At 33.1% G+C, this 17,564-nt stretch overlaps 7 protein-coding genes across 18 annotated transcripts; 3 read left to right on the top strand and 4 right to left on the bottom strand.

Moving 5' to 3' along the window:
• Nucleotides 1–1,064: 1,064 nt before the first annotated feature.
• LOC117220784 (uncharacterized) lies at nucleotides 1,065–3,034 on the bottom strand. 3 transcript variants are annotated; one of them, XM_033471071.2, is made up of 7 exons: nucleotides 2,906–3,034; nucleotides 2,408–2,552; nucleotides 2,022–2,327; nucleotides 1,719–1,953; nucleotides 1,525–1,647; nucleotides 1,320–1,457; nucleotides 1,065–1,246 (listed from the first exon to the last, which is right to left on the bottom strand). In XM_033471071.2, exons 2-7 carry the CDS (start codon nucleotides 2,546–2,548, stop codon nucleotides 1,092–1,094), a joined length of 1,098 nt encoding a protein of 365 aa, XP_033326962.2. In that variant the 5' UTR covers nucleotides 2,549–2,552; nucleotides 2,906–3,034; the 3' UTR covers nucleotides 1,065–1,091. The 3 variants fall into 3 exon arrangements, with proteins under 3 accessions (XP_033326962.2, XP_076374537.1, XP_076374536.1); XM_076518422.1 differs by lacking the exon at nucleotides 2,906–3,034 and adding an exon at nucleotides 2,652–2,865; XM_076518421.1 differs by lacking the exon at nucleotides 2,906–3,034 and having other exon boundaries at nucleotides 2,408–2,602.
• A 235-nt stretch (nucleotides 3,035–3,269) lies between these two features.
• Nucleotides 3,270–4,510, top strand: LOC117220883 (BOS complex subunit TMEM147). The gene is made up of 4 exons (XM_033471305.2): nucleotides 3,270–3,471; nucleotides 3,568–3,706; nucleotides 3,768–3,989; nucleotides 4,061–4,510. Exons 1-4 carry the CDS (start codon nucleotides 3,395–3,397, stop codon nucleotides 4,310–4,312), a joined length of 690 nt encoding a protein of 229 aa, XP_033327196.2. The 5' UTR covers nucleotides 3,270–3,394; the 3' UTR covers nucleotides 4,313–4,510.
• Nucleotides 4,511–4,530: 20 nt separating this feature from the next.
• On the bottom strand, nucleotides 4,531–8,394 carry LOC117220877 (DDB1- and CUL4-associated factor 8). 5 transcript variants are annotated; one of them, XM_033471297.2, is made up of 10 exons: nucleotides 8,271–8,394; nucleotides 7,222–7,551; nucleotides 6,822–7,145; nucleotides 6,603–6,745; nucleotides 6,381–6,524; nucleotides 6,077–6,297; nucleotides 5,838–6,003; nucleotides 5,597–5,762; nucleotides 5,387–5,517; nucleotides 4,531–5,316 (listed from the first exon to the last, which is right to left on the bottom strand). In XM_033471297.2, exons 2-10 carry the CDS (start codon nucleotides 7,505–7,507, stop codon nucleotides 5,173–5,175), a joined length of 1,725 nt encoding a protein of 574 aa, XP_033327188.2. In that variant the 5' UTR covers nucleotides 7,508–7,551; nucleotides 8,271–8,394; the 3' UTR covers nucleotides 4,531–5,172. The 5 variants fall into 5 exon arrangements, with proteins under 5 accessions (XP_033327188.2, XP_033327185.2, XP_033327187.2 ...); XM_033471294.2 differs by lacking the exon at nucleotides 8,271–8,394 and adding an exon at nucleotides 8,072–8,207; XM_033471296.2 differs by lacking the exon at nucleotides 8,271–8,394 and adding an exon at nucleotides 8,010–8,117.
• Mulk (acylglycerol kinase-like protein Mulk) lies at nucleotides 7,801–12,803 on the top strand. 6 transcript variants are annotated; one of them, XM_076518365.1, is made up of 8 exons: nucleotides 8,580–8,954; nucleotides 9,061–9,180; nucleotides 9,250–9,640; nucleotides 9,719–9,834; nucleotides 9,902–10,218; nucleotides 10,279–10,397; nucleotides 10,460–10,580; nucleotides 12,050–12,803. In XM_076518365.1, the coding sequence occupies exons 1-7, from the start codon at nucleotides 8,845–8,847 to the stop codon at nucleotides 10,571–10,573; spliced, it is 1,287 nt and encodes a 428-aa protein (XP_076374480.1). In that variant the 5' UTR covers nucleotides 8,580–8,844; the 3' UTR covers nucleotides 10,574–10,580; nucleotides 12,050–12,803. The 6 variants fall into 6 exon arrangements, with proteins under 6 accessions (XP_076374483.1, XP_076374482.1, XP_076374481.1 ...); XM_076518368.1 differs by lacking the exons at nucleotides 8,580–8,954; nucleotides 12,050–12,803 and adding an exon at nucleotides 7,801–7,924 and having other exon boundaries at nucleotides 10,460–10,619; XM_076518367.1 differs by lacking the exons at nucleotides 8,580–8,954; nucleotides 12,050–12,803 and adding an exon at nucleotides 8,077–8,099 and having other exon boundaries at nucleotides 10,460–10,619.
• On the bottom strand, nucleotides 10,654–13,722 carry l(2)dtl (WD40 domain-containing protein denticleless). Its single transcript, XM_033471293.2, has 8 exons — nucleotides 13,568–13,722; nucleotides 13,159–13,403; nucleotides 12,838–13,018; nucleotides 12,539–12,767; nucleotides 12,262–12,467; nucleotides 11,994–12,196; nucleotides 11,706–11,916; nucleotides 10,654–11,642 (listed from the first exon to the last, which is right to left on the bottom strand). The coding sequence occupies exons 1-8, from the start codon at nucleotides 13,608–13,610 to the stop codon at nucleotides 10,984–10,986; spliced, it is 1,977 nt and encodes a 658-aa protein (XP_033327184.1). The 5' UTR covers nucleotides 13,611–13,722; the 3' UTR covers nucleotides 10,654–10,983.
• Nucleotides 13,723–14,087: 365 nt separating this feature from the next.
• On the top strand, nucleotides 14,088–16,393 carry Mtpbeta (mitochondrial trifunctional protein beta subunit). The gene is made up of 7 exons (XM_033471301.2): nucleotides 14,088–14,247; nucleotides 14,503–14,668; nucleotides 14,745–15,120; nucleotides 15,190–15,364; nucleotides 15,432–15,712; nucleotides 15,786–16,091; nucleotides 16,163–16,393. Exons 1-7 carry the CDS (start codon nucleotides 14,193–14,195, stop codon nucleotides 16,205–16,207), a joined length of 1,404 nt encoding a protein of 467 aa, XP_033327192.2. The 5' UTR covers nucleotides 14,088–14,192; the 3' UTR covers nucleotides 16,208–16,393.
• Nucleotides 16,382–17,523, bottom strand: Ski6 (exosome complex component Ski6). The gene is made up of 3 exons (XM_033471304.2): nucleotides 17,206–17,523; nucleotides 16,818–17,120; nucleotides 16,382–16,740 (listed from the first exon to the last, which is right to left on the bottom strand). Exons 1-3 carry the CDS (start codon nucleotides 17,377–17,379, stop codon nucleotides 16,408–16,410), a joined length of 810 nt encoding a protein of 269 aa, XP_033327195.1. The 5' UTR covers nucleotides 17,380–17,523; the 3' UTR covers nucleotides 16,382–16,407.
• Nucleotides 17,524–17,564: the final 41 nt, after the last annotated feature.

Here is a 17,564-nt window from a genome sequence, read left to right as displayed (position 1 = left end):
TTATATTAATTAATTCTTTCTATTCCCGAACATTATTTGTGATCAATTAGTACACAACATTTCATAGAACAAATTTCATTTCCGGATGTAATAGAAGACAAGAGAAAAGTTACGACGAATAAGAAATTCATTTTCTACTTGTATCTTTTATACTATGTAATTTTATAATTTATGTACTCTTTCTTATCGTGTAATCTATCATTCCATGCTTATAGTGACTAACAAGTTTGTATTGTAAATGCCTGCGTCATTTCAAAGTTATTTATTTAATTTCTCATAAAATTATCAGAATTTTATACTAGCTCTGCTTGAAGAAATTGTATGGATTCATCGAATTCACTAAACATGAACAAACATTTTCTACATCTTACATCAACTTCATAGATTCCTCTTCGCATTTTAGTTGGCATATAAAACCAATCTTTAAAGATATAATGTACATAAACCTTCAAGCAGTGTACAAATGTAGTTAATAGTATTTTGTACTTTGATATTTCTGTTGTTTATTCAGTGATAACGTAATGTTATAGTTTTATAATATCATAATGATCCCTGCGCCAGGTCTGGGTTTTAGGTACTATGCACGTATTCGTTATATTTAAATGAAATAGTTGTTTTCACCCGCATGAACTTTAATGTACTTTTAGTTCAAGTATTAAAAAAATTTTGTTACGTTATATGCACATTCGATTATACAAGTATCGCCTTAGTGCTAGAAAGTTGTACAAAATGTCGTTGTAATTAGTTTGCCTTCAGCTTATTGCATATTTCGCCACGTATTTTTGTTCAGCGCAGTTTCTTTTGTAGATTTTTATGTTTGCTTTGTACAAGACTTTCCAGCATGCAGGCATTGACGAGATAGTTCATGTGGCAATTATTTAATAGTATATATATATATAAAGTGACTAAACCCGAATGAAAATAATACAATGGATTATAAGTAATTTTCTAAACAAGAATATTAATAAATAAGGACACATATAATCGAAAGAATCTGTTTCTTTGCATGCATATATGTATAATTTGTTGTTGTAACGTTATGAAAGTTAATAATGACAAATGTATTGAATGTTACACAAAAAACTGTTCATTTATTTGATGGTGGGAGACAGTGTGATTGGTGGTAATTTAATAGTTTTGCTCTTTGACAACGACCGTACAACGTGAGGCTGTTTGGTTTTAATTACGTTGCTCCAGAATGGCCTTGGTGTCATGTGGCCGTGTCGTATAGTTTTTGTACCTGGCGCTAAATGAATTAAAACACTAGAGTTAACATATGAAATATATATATATATATTAATTGGTTCCTCACGTTATACCTATTTTCCACGATGGAAACGTTTGTGGTTGCATTTCGTTAATGGCTGACGAAATTGTAACAGATAATCTTGGACCTGGATGCTGGAACATTGCCCTTGATATTGATTTCTTCAGTGCTAGTGGTAGATTCAATGAACCTAGGAAACAAATTACGGTGACAAAACTATATCCATAACGTGTAAAGAATCTAATTAAAAGATTTACTTGTAATATCTTCATCCAATGTAATTCTAGAAGACATCTTTTTGCGGTAGAGATGTTTCTCTATCTTGAATCTTTTCATAAAACATCGGCATACATCCGTAACCGTTTTCCCATTGAAGTTTCCTGTGAATATATATAATATCTATAAGTATAAATCATAGATCTAAAATAAAACAGCTTAGCAATAAACACACTTATTGTATCATTATTTGCGATCAGGTTTTCTTTGTATCTGTAACACAGAGTTACAGGATTGCCTTGCAAAGACAAGTCTTTCAACGAGATTAAGGTACTTATGGTCTCGGTGAGATCGTCGATATCTTCCAATAAATTATTTCTGGCGTCTAAACTCTCTAATTTATGTAAACTCTTGATGTCTTTTAGAGACGTCATTTTGTTACCAGAAATGTTGAGTACTTGCAGGCAAGTCTGAAAAGAATGTAACAAAAGGTTTTTATATATAACTTCGCATAACATTATTATAATCGACCACTTACAGATAAAGTATGAATACTTCGTGGATCAAAGCACAATGATTCTCCAAGACTCAGCTTTTGATTTTCTATATCTAATACAGTTAAGTTTCTTGAACCTTCGAGCCCTTCCACTACAACTATATTGTTATATCCTAAGTAGAGTACTTGAAGCTTGTCAAACGAGTCTAAATTTTCAATTTTCCTGATAGTATTATGTTGCAAATAAAGATGAGTCAGATTGGAGGCGAAATGTAAGTTTTCTATGGTTGATATGTTATTATTTTGCAAATATATTACTTTCAGGTTCTTATAATCATTAAAATTGCCCTACAACAGAAGAATCATGCGTTAATTAAAATTAATATTTAATTTAGGATTGTTACTCTTCTGTCTCAAAGATTTCTTACAATGTTGCTTATAAACATATTGTTCATACGCAAGTGAGTAGTATTATACAATTCCCATTTCTTCACTTTTTTACTGAGAGATTTGCTCAATAATGCTTGTGAAAATTTTTTCTCGATGTACTCTGTAGTTAATCTCACCATAATTCTGAAATTTTATGAACTGGTTAAAGAAAAACACTGGCAGCTTTGTGATAAACATTATTGATCAAACATTAATTGAAGTTGAAAGGCGCGCCCTTTATACCTGTGAGCGGGTATATTTGAAAAATTAAATAACTCGTGAATTTTGAATATAGCAGAAAATTAATATTCTTAGTCTGAAAATGTTCATAATGATCCCGTGTATTAATGTTTATCTCAGAATTTCATATAATTGTGGATATTTATAATTTTTTTAAAAATTATGTATTTCCATGAATGAGACACGAGGAAAATTCCTCTTTAAAGCTTAATTAACTATTATGTTAATTAATTAAATTTGCTACGTTTTTCATTTACATTATATCGATGCAGCAGATTCTCCTGAACAGTTCTGTGTCCTTGATTTACTTTTCTGTTGCCTAATTTTGGCATAATTAATGTTTGTAAGCAACCGTGCATTATGCACGCGTGGGCGATTGTGACGCCTCTTGTGGAGAAAAGCTGAAGCTCCGTCCAAGGTCCATACAGCGCCAATTAGTAAATGGCAAAACGCTCAAACTATTATCCAAAATCGACTGTCGGTAATTTTGCCTACCAGTTTCAGCATTTTGCCATTTACTAATTGGCGCTGTATAAACCCTAAACGGAGATTTTTAATTTCACCAGAAGAGGCGCTACTATTTCACAACCAAGTAATGTGTAATTTGTATTTTTGCCTGGTCAGAAAAATGGGTGCTTGGAAGGGGAAACCGGCGCGGGAGGGGTCCCTGATGTCTTTCTCTCCCGTGGACATCACTGGCATAATTTATGATATGCCAATTAAGCTAACATAATACTATCGAAATAATGACACTATATCATTTTGGAAACTGTTTAGCTTTAGTTTATGTTCCATATTACCTCACCTACAAATATTCTGGCTTGTAAGTAGGATTAAGAACTTTCTAACCTAATTGTAATTGCGGCTATGCTTCTTAAACGAAAACGTATTATGATGATTCTTGTCTATAAATTTTCAGGTCTGAATACGGAGCTTTTTGGAAATGCATTCAAGCAGGAGGTATTTACATTTTCACACAACTAGTAAAAATGCTGGCATTCGCCACATTCTTTCCTACAGCTGATACTGTGGGGGAAGGAGGCTTTGATTTAGTAGGCGTACGTATTTTTATTCTGTTTCTTTTAAGTTCTATTGAATCTCAATGACATTACTTTTCAGGAGTTTTTAAAATCTTCCATAGACTTAGCTGATTTAGTAGGAATCCTTCTGGTACTAAACAGTATTCCTGGTAAAGGACACGCAAAAGTTTTAACAGCTGGAATTGGATGGGCTGGAGCAGAGGTACTTCTAACGAGATTCCTCTTATTGTGGGTTGGTGCTAGGGGAGCAGAATTTGATTGGAAATACATTCAAGAGAGTCTTGAATCTAACATTAATTTAGTAAGTATCAAAATTGCTAAATTCTATGTTCAGTAACATCCTGGTTTATATATTTTATTTCTACTGCATAGGTGCAGCATATTACAACAGCAACACTTGTGTGGTTGTGGTCAAGGCACGATCTAAAACGTGGTTTGGTTCCTGTAGTCATTGGTATGCTTGTGCTCACAATTTATAGATCACTCATCTTGGACTTCCTAACTACACTTTTCCTAACTGGCCCATGGTTGACACTTATTGTTAAAGCTGTTACTACTTTTATCATAGGTACCACAACATTGCATATATATGCTGCTCTTGCTCATGCAATTGGTATCTTTTAAAACACGTTTTTGTCCTTTTTAAAATGTTTTATTTCATGTTACACATTTAATAGGCAATACATTACATTTCCATATTTCAGACTAACGTTATTTTACGTAATTACTTTTACTTATACTTAAAAATCATCTAAAAGCAATGTATTACTGTACCTTAAGCTGGTTATCCAGGGCAAATAAATATTTTAATATATGAAAGAATTAGTGACAATTTTAAACACTTTTGTGAAACCGCTTAATGCATTTTTATTCACAATAATTAAATGTACACACTAGGATTACAAAACTAATAATTACTAAACAACTCGTTCAAAGATAGTTCAAATTTTTTACTTGAATTATCGAGCAAAAATGAACGTGTATATCGAGTAAAAATTTAGTAAATGTAACTGTCTTGTTCCTTATCACCACTTAATATTGTACACGTTCTTAACAACAGTCCGTACGCTAGTCCTTAGAACTACAAGAGTATTATTAATAAGAAGAAGAAGAAGTGATGTATACAACATATATAAGTTACTAAACTGGTAAAAAAGAATAAATCAAGAAACTGTTTAATTTATGTTTCTTTACTATAATTTTAATGTTTTATCATTCATCAAAATATCGTGCAGATGTTAATTTTACGAAAAGCAAAACGTTTCATTCAATACCTCTTGTATGGAGAACGTTGCAGTCTTTTTGTTCTATGTGGATGACTATCTCTAACGTTATTATCGTCGTCATTCCCATGAGTATCACTATTTTGAATACACTATTCCATGATATAAATGAATCTTCAGTATTAAACAAGACGTTATCGAGTTATATTCGCCAATCGATACTTCTTCTACTATAACTTATAAAAGTATGCTCTTCGTATTCTATACTTTTCGCCCCATAAATTCAGTATCAAAGTGTTCGAAAATGGTAGGATGGTCATTGGATGGGGCCCATATCTTCACATCATACCTTATCCCACTTGTAGCAAGAACGGGAATATGAGGATGAGTTTCCAAACAATTTGTCTGTTAGAAAAATATTAAATATGTATCTATCATTCAGTTATAACTTTACTAAATTGATGAAGGTACGTACGACTCCTCGTTTGTTTCCACGCATCGAATTGATAATCACTTCAGTTTCCTTATCCCAAACAAATATATCTCTACAATCTGATCCAGATATAACAAATTCACTTTTTGGTCCGAAGAAAGCGACACCTTTTACTATAGAATACATAAATAAAGTATTTTTAAGTATTAAGCGTACATGCGTGTAACTACTCAATTATATTACATAATATACCAGTAATAATATTAGTATGGCCATCATAACTATGCACAAAATCTCCAAGTTTTGGTGAGACAGCATCAAACAAGTATATCAACTCATTGGTATAACTTGCCAGAATTTCAGTTCCGTTATAATTATATACAGCACAAGTCACGGGCACGTTTTCGTAACTTTCAATCTGAAGTATAGAACGAATTAGTTAAACGTGAATAGCAAAAAAGTTCTACAGAGTGTAAAAATTCAAATACTACACTAGATGTGCAGGACAAAGTTTATGCAGCGGTGTGGATGCTTTTCGTCGATCGTAAATTCTAACTTCAGGTGCAACTCCACCAACACAAAATTCGTTGCTGTTCATAGGATGCGACTGAACGCTATGCAATCTTACATTGTAGATACCATCTCTCACCACTGTTAATCTGCACAAACAACCTCGTATATATTGTGAAGGAGGACTAACTACTTAAAAGGATTATTTAAATGGTAACATACTCCGTTGCTTTATTATCCCTAACATCAATAGACAGCACTTTAGCATCTTCGCCGGCAGATAAAACGACATGTGGCGTGTCGGGATGAATATCTAGTTTATGAGCTGGTGCACTATGAGTTGCAAGGTTACGGGATGCACCACGATTGATATCTAATAGTCGTACTTGACCGTCACGAGCACACGTCATTAAAAATTCTACGTTGAACGGTAACCACTTGGACTAAACATTTAAGATGAGAAATATAGTACAGTACAATTACAATACATTACATTATAATTTAATTAATATAAATTTGCAGATACCTGAAAAACATTACTTGTATGACCCGTATCAAAAATGTGGCGTTTCTTTCCTACTGCCCAGTCCCATATAATCACAGTTAAATCATCAGAACAACTGGCCAGTAGATTACCTTCCTGATTAAAATTTAAGCCATTCACGCAGCCCTGTAAGAATACTTCATATTAGTAGATTCAATCTTTTGTAATAGAGTTCATGTTTCTCTTTTCATTAAATAGAAGCACCTGATGTTCATCGAGTCTATGCGTAAGTTCCAGACGTTCCGCAACATGTAAGGAACCATAACAGTTCCGATGAAATAACGGATTGCAACCTCGTTCGCGAGAAGTAAGCTCTGGTATCACGAACCACTTGTGCTTCGGCCTAGCTGTTTTAAAACAAGCCAGAATTTTATTTTTAAAAGTATTCTTATTAATACATTTATGTTTAACAAAAAAGTATACCTTCATTGTCAAAGCGGATCTCACGTTCCATATTGGAATAAGCATCAAAGAACCTTATATAGTCCTGCCTGGATTTAAGGCATGGACTATACACTTCGGCCATCTGTCCACTAGAATCTTCATCTGAACTGTCTCCAAGATATTCCATTGAAATTTCACTATTATTGTCTATTAGTTGACCAATAGAGTAAGATTCTGCAGTACTGTCCATACTATCATCTTCAGACATCGATGAACTGGATGAAGCTTGAATCAGCCTCTGTCTACTAGAATCTTCATCTGAATTATTTTCAAGATTTTCCATTGAGACTCCATTGCTATTGTCTATTCATCAAGTAGAGTAAAATTGCATCTGTTATAATGAATTTAGAACATAATGTACATGAAACTTTGATAATACCTTTGCTAATGCACCCCTCAGTTTCATTTTGTTCTCCAGAGGTTGATCCATTATCAATGAAAAAAGGCAAAATACTGTCTTGTGAAGTGGATGGTTCCGTTAACATGGCTGAATCGACAATAGCCAATTCTTTATTCTCATTTCCTTCAGAGACACTTTTTCTGCCTTTATCATTTTGTTGCACTGTTTTGTTTTCAAATTGAGTTTCATTTGACATTTCCACTGTTTTATATGTTACGTCTGTTTCATTTATACCAACTTCATCATCCTTCCAACCAGCACTCATTTCATTTGAGTTATTATTCTTTCAATTTTGTATAGTATCATTATCTATGAACGCAGACGAAAACTTTTAAAATTAATCATTTTATTTTTAATATTAATTGGGGTTACAAAAATAAACCAATATAATTTAAAATATTGCAGTTTGAAAAAAGAATAATTGTAAAATATATAAGCAGCATTGTACACGTATATAATTATATGAGATAAATCAAATAATAAAAACGTAAACGGGAAAGTTCGATAAAGTACATGTATTTATAGTGTAAATCCGATTTGCGCAGCTCGTTGCATCTAAAATTACACTTAATTTGTATTGTTACGTAGCACGGACATAGTCGAGCAAAGATATTATAACATTTCCGAAATCTTGACCCAACTATAAATCTTACGAATTTTGTTGCATTTTACAATGTACAATGTATGTACTTATATATACATAACCATCAGCGAATGCAATATCAAAACATCGCATACATACTACCATACAGACCTATTCAACTGACCTGTCACTTTCCTATATCGAATGTTAGGTTCAAAAATACGAATAAAATATTCACACACTTACATGTTATATAAATCTAGTATCTACGCATGTATGTATTCGTTTAAAAATATGTAATATTTATCTAACCAAATGGCTGGTACTTATGAATATTGTTGCTATTAACTATTTGTTCGTCAATGATGAAACAAAGTTCAATGATCAACGAAATGATTTGAAACTGTTGATAATGATGCTATTTCTGCAATTTAAAAATACATACGTAATAGACGAAAAAGCTACGTCTCGAATAATCTCGAATGTCTCGAATACAGAATGTTGCACCCGCTACTATTTATACTAAAAGAACTAGACCTAGACTGTTCATAATTTCTGATTGGTACATTTAAATATTATTTCATTTTTTATGTACTCTTTTATATTTAAATAGTTCGTTATTTACTGCTTATACAGTTTGCTGTATAAACTGTGAAATCCTGTTTAGTAAACCTGTGTAGTCTTTTCATGGTATTTAAAATGCTGTAACACAAACACCACACGCATACTAAATCGTCAAAAGCACGTGGTACATATTGTGGTATCTTAGAATGAACAATTATCGACGTATTTTGACCACGGTGATTTTGACCTGAAAAAATATGTTGATACAATATTTTTTTAATGTAACGTTATTTTGATAATTCGTAAAGCAAATTAAACAATTGAATCGTATTTTAAGAAGAATTTTACAGAAGAAGACATAAATTTAATCTAACCCAGACATGATGATTTAGATAGGAAAGTTTCTTATTGAATTATAAAAATACAAACTGATGTGGAAATAGAAGCTCCAAAAAATGGCAAAGATATTCAAGTTTTTTCAAAGCATAAGAAATAATTGGAAAAAATCTGTCGTTGGAGCTGCAGCTTTGTCTTATGGTGTTTCGTACAGTAAAGATGCGTTCGAGTGAGATACAGTCTTCTGTTACAAAATAATTTTTGCCATGCTTTTAATTGATATAATGATGATTTTACTTTTGTCGATATTATTAGAATTATTCTATTTGTTTCAGGACAGAACAATTAATGAGGCAATACTGTGAAACTGCATCACAGTATGGTGATGCTCCATGTCAAACACAGACAAAACATCGACATGTAACAGTCATTTTAAATCCAAATGCCAAGAAAGGGTTTGTGTTTCATACACCGATAAAATATTCATTGATCATTTGATTATTAACAACTGCTTTTATTTATAGGAAAGCTAAAAAGTTATTTACAAACTACTGTGAACCATTATTGCACTTAGCAGGAATAGCTGTAACAGTAATACAAACCAAGTCAGAAAATGAAGCTAGGAAAATTATAATGAACTTGGATACACCAACTGATGCCATCATAGTAGCAGGAGGAGATGGCACCTTGTCTGATGTTTTAACAGGATTAGTTAGGAAATGTAATTCTGATATCAATTCAGTCAAACAATGTCCTATTGGTATTTTACCTTTAGGACAAGTAAATAGAGTAGCAAAGTCTATGTATCATAAGTATGATAATTTATCCGATGTAAGACAGTTAATAGAAGCTACAATGGCAATTATAAGTGAGAACTCCAAATTGATGGATATGATTGAAGTTGAACCCATTGAAGTATGTTTAATACTTGTAGAACATTTAATAAATTGTATATATAATATATTGAAATACATGGAACATACTTGATTTAAGGAAAATTCTGAAGAACCAGTGAAACCAATTTATGCTATGGGCACAATTGAATGGGGTGCATGGAAAGATGCACACACTATTGCTAAAAAATATTGGTATTGGGGACCCTTACGAAAGTAAGTACAGATATTTTTAGACCATTGATAATTTTAAAGTTTTTCATTTACGTTATTCTTATGACAGATACGCAACTTATATACTGAATGGATATAAAGAGAAGTTAAATTGGAACTGTGACGCAGTAATAAAATATACCAATCCTTGTGATGGCTGTTCTCGTTGCCATCGCTCTGATATTATCAGCACAAATAAGAGGTGGTGGCATGCATTCCTTCCGAAAAGACCAAGCATACCAATGATTGATTATAGTAAAATAGTAAATGAACAATGTGGTATTTCTTATGAATTACCTATATCAACGAACGAACTACATATAGAAAGTTCCAACATAGAGAAATCGGAAGATTTGTCACAACAGTCATCTTTGAAATTAAAAATAGGTAATTGAGAAGATACAATATGTTGTTTTTATAAGAATGACAGCTATATTTGTAACATAGGTCCAAAAGATACTGGGTACTTCTTTTTTGTGCTTGAAGGATGGAAGCAAGAGAATGACAACAAATTATTGTATAAGCAGATATTAGAAGCAAAAGACATTGAAATAACACCAAAAGAAGTAAATTTTAATTATTTAAATGTATTCTTATTTAACCATTCTTATATTAAATCTGTTTGCAGGTACATAAAGAAAAAACATTGTATATCGATGATGAAGAATACGAATTAAAATCAGTTAAAATTAAATTACTTTCACGATCAGTTAAAGTATTTTCTCCCAAATCAAAGATTTAATAGAAAGGTGATGTATAATTTAAATAAATTATTATTAAGCACATTATTAGTTGTGGTTCTCGTTCATATTGAATAATATATTTTTATAAAAAATAATTTATTATTTCATATAAAAGGTACTTTATAATATTGTCATCTATACATGACATTTTTGAGTATGTATGTATGTATGTATGTATAATCTATTTTTACATATATTGTAATACTTACACGGTTATCCTAAACATCCTATATTATGAAATTTGTTGCTGTTTTATTATAGATGCATTGATTCACAAAACTTACTGAAATTCTCATCACATTCATTAGTCCGTGTTTTGGACGTAATTCTATGGTATATAAAATAAATTTCTAGATCTATAAGTATAAAACAATTACAATACAGTACATGTAGGAAAGACAGTTTGCTTTCAAGACTTTGCAGAAGGCACGCCGTTAACGTCATCGCAACACGCATTCGTTTCACTATCCTTACCCGCAACCTTAAAGAAGTTTAATAAAGAGGGAGCCGAACTTTTAGATAATTTCGTTTGTTTTTGCGGTTCCGTGGATCGTGATCTGCTATTTCTTCTGGCAGGTGTTGTGGTAACACCGGTTAATTTTTCTGACACTGATTTTCCGGATCTATGCTCGAATTTCTCTCTTCGTATTCTCGTCAACCAATCAACGTTTTCTTTGTACTTCTCCGGAGACATTTGAAGTAAATGTGGTGCCGTGCCGTCAATCACAAAATTCGGAAGATTCAACGTAGGCGAAAAGAGGATTTCATTCTTACTCTCTGGAGTGAATGAACTTGTGCTTGGCTCGTCAGATTCATAGCCCTTGTACAATCGGTTATTATCATGATATGGACTAAATAATCTTCGCGCGCCACGATTTTCCAAATGTGCTCGTTTCGCAATGAATTCATTATTTTCGTGTATTGGTGACAAAATTGATTTGAATTTTCCTTCAGACCACGATCCCATCATCATCTGGCAGTAAGTTCTTTTCACAGAATTACTAAGACTGTAATGAGTTTGATTAAATTCGGTCTGGTTGAGACTATCACTGGGACCAGGGGTAGCACCTAGCAACGAAAAATTAGCATTTAAAATGTGATCAAATAATAACTAGTCTCATGAATACATACTAGGTGTGGTATCAGATCCTGGAGTATGTTCCTGGGATGCAACCCAACGTCGAGTAATGGTTGGTGTTGTTTCTAATTTTAAATTCTCTAAAGGATTCTTAGCATGAACAATTTCAGCATGGCCACGTATTTGTACTTCCTCATTATCTATTTTATGTTCATAGCCAACTCTCCAGATTCTGTGGCAGGAATCATCAGAACATGTTACAATCTGAAAACAGAAATAAACGTAAATGTAATTAATGCTAATCAATGCGGAAAAACTGATGGTCAAATATTTATTTGTACTTTAGTTTCTCCAACGTTGCACCATGCAATGCAAGTAACTTCTTCTGTATGTCCAGATAGTTGAACGACTGGTGCTCCTGGTTTATTTGTGCGCCATACATATGCAAGTTCATCGCTAGAACCACTGGCTATGTAACGTCCATCGGCACTCAAACACGTCTTAACATAGTATGTACAATTCTGATGCCCGTAATATTCTGAAACTAATGCGTAAAACACATTAACAGTTGTTTCTTTAATATCACTACATCACTTTTATGAATCTTACTTGGATTGGGATTATACGATGATATATTATATGCATATATAACATTATCCATACAGCTTGCATACAATGTGATTCTGGCTGGACATATTAACAGTGATGAGAATCCGTTTCTTGTACTGTGCCCATTATAGTTCATTGTATGCTTAGCTATAGGTTCCTTTTTGTGAACAGTATAATTTTTACGCAAATCCCACACCTTTATTAATCTGTAATAAAAATAGCATTTGTTGGTAATCTATATCCTTGTTACAAGGGATGGTAATATCAATAAATTTACCCATCGCCAGCTGCACAAGACAATAAAGTAACATCATCTTGAAATGCTAAACCGGTAATACTTTGTGCTCTAGATGCATGATTAATTGCTCTTCGCTGTCTTATGTTGCTCATGGTGACAATATTATGTGCATTAGCAATGCAATTGTCAGGTTTACGTTGCTCTTGATGGTTGGCTCTAATGTCCCACAACATAATGAAGCCATCCCTGGCCCCTGTTGCAAATACAGCTGAAATAAATTGGTGTTAATGAATACTTTTAAAAATATGTCTGACATTTATTACAAAATAATTAAATACCTTGATCTTGATAACGAAACACAGCAGTTTTAACGCTCCTTGTATGAGCATGAAAATAGTCAACCTGTCTTATTTCAGAGCCAGATATATCCCATAACCTGGCACTATGATCTCCGGAAGCTGTCACCAATTTTAATTCACCTGGCATCCAGGCAACGTCAAATATTGCATTACAATGTGCCTAGAAATAAATTAATTGCCTTTGTTTGTATACAATTAATAATGTGTTTTATATTACATACTCTATGTGGAAATATTAATTTAATTTACTCGATTTTATGCTAAACGACATAAAAAACGATATACTCATTTTATTATTACCTGGGTTCCCTCCAATGGTTGATTGGACACCCCTTTAACGTTAGTATCTTGGATTGCAATTTTTCCATCCTCGTTCGCTAAGGCAATTATTTGTTCGTACCCTTCTGTAGTACAAAAACGGCACGCGAAAACTGGTGGTTCTGGATTAAAATCGAGTGCATTCGTGTTCGGTGTTATACCACGATAAACATCATCCTGGTAGCATTTTAAACGATACAATGCGATGTCATAATCACGTATGAATTCTGAAACGCAATATAATATGTCAAAATTTCTGGCAGATCGTGCAAGTATAATAATTGACAATTTGGTGAACAATGACGCTATGAGGGTCATATATAACCTATCAACGGATATTTAAATTTCGGTTGATTTTTTTGCAGTCTATAATATATTAAAATGGATTCACCTGAGCCTCTTTCACGTTCCACAATGGAGCGCACTAAACTCATCCTGAAAATGCATTAAACTAATGTTTTGTTATTACACTTCTGAGAATTGTTCGTACACACGAGATCATACGCGGGAAAAAGCTGTCAGAATGTCTGCGCCTGCGCACTTGCGTAATTGAGAAAGGGGATACCATGTGGCGCCGCTGGCGATGGCACTTCAGATCGTGTCGTAGAAATGTATAGTACAGATGGGGGTACCGCAAGGTAAATAAGTGTTGTATTTTGTGTGTCGTATACTACGTCGCAGTTTATTGTAAGTACAACTGTTTCACATAATATGAAAGATCTTTCTCATTTCAATTAATTAATTTAACAAGTACTTGGTGTTTTTTCATAAAATTTTTTCTCGTAAATTCATATTTATTATAAAAGGCAAACAACTTTGAAATTTACCGCGTGAACAGTGTAGCGCGTTCAATAATGACGTGTGAACTAGAAATAGGCGTGAGTATGCGTACGTATAGTTTGTACTATTTCATGGCTGTTTCTTTTAGTCCAAAAAATAAACCGACATACAGTCGCATACAGTGACCGATCAAATACGAGAAAGTATTCTTTGTTTATTCATTAATTGTTATAAAAATGCTTTCGTTCTTGAAAAATAGCATTGCAACAAAACAAGGATTTACTAAATACGGTACGATCGATCAATTTAGAATTCAAATGAATGTTACTTAATCGAACACAGTCTAGGCGTGATATAATTTGATATTTTCAATAATATGGGTACAAAGTACAGTGTCGAAGATATCGATGGAATAATTTCATATTTAGTACTACAAAATGCTATAGTTAAAAAACAGAACCGATTTGTTTTTAAATTGTTTTGGGGGAAAAAAGTTATAAATACTTATTTATGTTGATGCCGGGTATTAATTATTTCGTATATCAGGAGCTGCTGCAAATTATTGGAATGTAGTTGTAAATAAATCATACACAACTAAAGACAATGCTACTAAGAATATTGTGTACATTGATGGTGTTAGGACACCATTCTTACAATCTGGAACAAGTTACAAAAACTTATTGTCATACGATCTTGCAAGGCATTCGTTGGTGTAAGTTACCTAGTATATGTTATCACATCGTTTAAGAAGGTTAATAGAACTTTAACATAGTATGTATTTTTACTAGGTCATTGCAAAAAAAGATTAATTTTCCCAAAGAAATAGTTGAATATATAGTATATGGTACTGTAATGCAAGAAGTAAAGACATCTAATATTGGCAGAGAAGCTGCTCTAGCAGCTGGGTATAGCGATCATACCCCTGCACATACGGTAACAATGGCATGTATCAGTAGCAATCAAGCTCTTACAACTGGTATGGGTTTGATTGCTTGTGGTGTGTACGATGTAATCATTGCTGGTGGAGTTGAATTTATGTCTGATATACCGATTAGACACAATCGACGTATGAGATCTTTGATGCTACAAGCTAACAAAGCAAAGACTATTGGACAAACGCTGTCTCTTCTTTCAACTATTAGGCCACAACATTTTGTACCAGATGTGAGTCAACTCGAGACAAAATTAAATTTCAAGTATCGAATGTACTTCATATTTCTTTTATACTTGTAGTTGCCTGCCGTGGCAGAATTTTCTAGTGGGGAAACAATGGGTCACAGTGGTGATAGATTAGCTGCAGCATTTGGGGTATCAAGGCTGGAACAAGATGAGTATGCATTACGGTCACATACGTTAGCTGCTAATGCACAAAAACAAGGATATTTGACAGATGTAGTTCCTTACAAAGGTAATAGCAGTTAAATTGTAATAAATAAAAATAGTTGGTCAATATTATACTTTACTATTTTTTGTAGTTCCCAATGTGGACCAAATAATTGACAAAGATAATGGAATTCGTGTCTCTACATTAGAACAATTAGCAAAATTGAAACCAGCTTTTGTTAAACCATATGGTGTAGTTACTGCTGCTAATGCTTCCTTTTTGACTGATGGAGCATCTGCCGCCTTGATTATGACAGAAGAAAGAGCTCTTCAACTGGGTCTTACTCCAAAAGCGTATTTAAGAAATTTCACATATGTTTCCCAAGATCCCATCGATCAGTTACTATTAGGGCCAACTTATGCAATACCAAAGGTTACAAATTTTCTCTTTATATATATTTGTATGTATTTAACATGTTGTGTATTCAATATAAAATTTGTTGCAGGTATTAGAGAAAGCTAAATTAGGTGTGAAAGATATAGGTGTATGGGAAATACATGAGGCTTTTGCCGGACAAATTTTATCTAATTTAAAAGCATTGGATTCCGATTGGTTTGCACAGAACTATTTAGGAAGATCCACAAAAGTGGGAATTCCAGATCTTAATAAATGGAATGCGTGGGGTGGATCTTTATCGATTGGTCATCCATTTGCAGCAACTGGAGTTCGATTAGCAACTCATACAGCCAATAGACTTATCAGAGAAGATCAACAGTTCGGGTTGATTGCTGCTTGTGCAGCTGGTGGGCAGGTAAATGAACTTTGTTAATGATTTTTCTGCTAATTAAATTCTTTTCAACAAGCATATTATCTGTACTGCAGGGAGTAGGAATGATTATGGAAAGATACCCTGGTGCTAAAGTGTGAATCATGGGAAATAACTAATTATTTTCAAGAACTGATCACTTTGTACAGAGTAAACACAAAGTGTACAATGAGAAAAATTTTTTTTTCTAAGAGAAATTTAATTTTTTACAAAATGTGTTTTATAAAATATTTTACAAGAAAAGTTATTTAAATATATCGTTAATAAAATTATAATTTCGTATTAAATCTTTTTATTACTTCTAGTCTGAGGTAACATGAAAAAGGGAAGGAAGTGATTGTTCTGTTAAATGGTGCCTTACAGCATTGTCTAAAATGGTTTTGATATCCTGACAACCGCACACAACTCGTTTTTTTAAAGACTCAAGTTTTGATAAATGCAATCGTTGCCCTGCTCCTTGAGCTACCACTATGAAACCATCTTTAGATATGCTGTCACTGTCTGGCAAAGCAACAATAGATAAAGTAACACCAGGAGCACATTCTTCTATATAATTTGCATCTAATAGTCCTGTTCCTAATGTTTTATCTTCATCTACACAACATAGTGTTATGGTACAGCCTACAGCATAATTCTATAAAGTAAATAATTTAGCTTAATGACTTTATTAAAATAAAAGAAATAAAAAGATTTTTTTGCCTTATGTGGTACCTTGATGGGAATCCCAGCATCTATTAAAGCCAATGTCGCTGCGTTTACAGACGCACAGTATTCACTTCCATCTACTTGCAATACTTCTACGTAAATATCTATTTGCGATCGTGGATATAGTTCTAAATGTATTATTGCTTCCATAGCATGTTTCAATTGTAGCGATCTTTCTTGCGACTTCCTATCGCCTCTCGGTTTTCGTTTACGTTCTCCGGAAGACAAACTAAACACTGCCATGCTATATTGACAATTTACTATGCCTTTAGTAACCTTGCTCGAAGATCTTCCGGTAGAACCTCGTGGCTATAAGTATTAAAATAATTCGTTAAACACGAAAATCTCTTTGTTTAGATATTTAGAAAGAATAAATAAAGAGACGAATCATAACCTGATGTGGCCCGTATACTGTTGCTAAAACTTTAGTGTTACCATGTTCGATGTAAGCACTTCCATCAGCTTGTCCGAAAACTCCCATTCTTACACGTATTTGCCTTAATTCTACAGCACGCCTGCCATCAGATCGCAATCCATTTCCATCTTCGATATTTTCTGCTTCACTCATTTTTCTTTCCAAAATTTACATGCACGAATCAGGTTTACCTTAACCTAAATATTGATTTAAAACACGTAAAATCGAGACCACAGCGCTCCCAGGCGTTTTTTCCGATAATCATAACTTTTCAAAAGATTCTTCCAAATTTGGCAATTGAACCATCAAACTTTATTTTACGACATTTATTTATTTAA

Source organism: Megalopta genalis, chromosome 2 (assembly GCF_051020955.1).
Source record: "Megalopta genalis isolate 19385.01 chromosome 2, iyMegGena1_principal, whole genome shotgun sequence".
Classification (NCBI taxonomy): Eukaryota; Metazoa; Arthropoda; class Insecta; order Hymenoptera; family Halictidae; genus Megalopta; species Megalopta genalis.
Note: the sequence above shows the minus strand (reverse complement) of the source record. Positions and strands in the feature narration are given on the sequence as shown.

Coding starts and splice junctions, on each gene's coding strand:
- LOC117220784 (XM_033471071.2), bottom strand. CDS start 2,548: ATGGTGAGATTAACTACAGAGTACATCGAGAAAAAATTTTCACAAGCA. Junction 1,648..1,718: donor CGCAAATAATGATACAATAA/GTGTGTTTATTG, acceptor ATATATTCACAG/GAAACTTCAATGGGAAAACG. Junction 1,247..1,319: donor GTTTCCATCGTGGAAAATAG/GTATAACGTGAG, acceptor TAATTCATTTAG/CGCCAGGTACAAAAACTATA.
- LOC117220883 (XM_033471305.2), top strand. CDS start 3,395: ATGACACTATATCATTTTGGAAACTGTTTAGCTTTAGTTTATGTTCCA. Junction 3,707..3,767: donor GAGGCTTTGATTTAGTAGGC/GTACGTATTTTT, acceptor ATTACTTTTCAG/GAGTTTTTAAAATCTTCCAT. Junction 3,990..4,060: donor TTGAATCTAACATTAATTTA/GTAAGTATCAAA, acceptor TCTACTGCATAG/GTGCAGCATATTACAACAGC.
- LOC117220877 (XM_033471297.2), bottom strand. CDS start 7,507: ATGAGTGCTGGTTGGAAGGATGATGAAGTTGGTATAAATGAAACAGAC. Junction 6,746..6,821: donor GATCCGCTTTGACAATGAAG/GTATACTTTTTT, acceptor GTTTTAAAACAG/CTAGGCCGAAGCACAAGTGG. Junction 6,298..6,380: donor ATACAAGTAATGTTTTTCAG/GTATCTGCAAAT, acceptor TTAAATGTTTAG/TCCAAGTGGTTACCGTTCAA.
- Mtpbeta (XM_033471301.2), top strand. CDS start 14,193: ATGCTTTCGTTCTTGAAAAATAGCATTGCAACAAAACAAGGATTTACT. Junction 15,365..15,431: donor AGATGTAGTTCCTTACAAAG/GTAATAGCAGTT, acceptor TATTTTTTGTAG/TTCCCAATGTGGACCAAATA. Junction 15,713..15,785: donor CAACTTATGCAATACCAAAG/GTTACAAATTTT, acceptor AATTTGTTGCAG/GTATTAGAGAAAGCTAAATT.
- Mulk (XM_076518365.1), top strand. CDS start 8,845: ATGGCAAAGATATTCAAGTTTTTTCAAAGCATAAGAAATAATTGGAAA. Junction 9,835..9,901: donor TATTGGGGACCCTTACGAAA/GTAAGTACAGAT, acceptor TTCTTATGACAG/ATACGCAACTTATATACTGA. Junction 10,398..10,459: donor TTGAAATAACACCAAAAGAA/GTAAATTTTAAT, acceptor ATCTGTTTGCAG/GTACATAAAGAAAAAACATT.
- Ski6 (XM_033471304.2), bottom strand. CDS start 17,379: ATGAGTGAAGCAGAAAATATCGAAGATGGAAATGGATTGCGATCTGAT. Junction 17,121..17,205: donor CAGTATACGGGCCACATCAG/GTTATGATTCGT, acceptor TAATACTTATAG/CCACGAGGTTCTACCGGAAG. Junction 16,741..16,817: donor ATGCTGGGATTCCCATCAAG/GTACCACATAAG, acceptor TTTACTTTATAG/AATTATGCTGTAGGCTGTAC.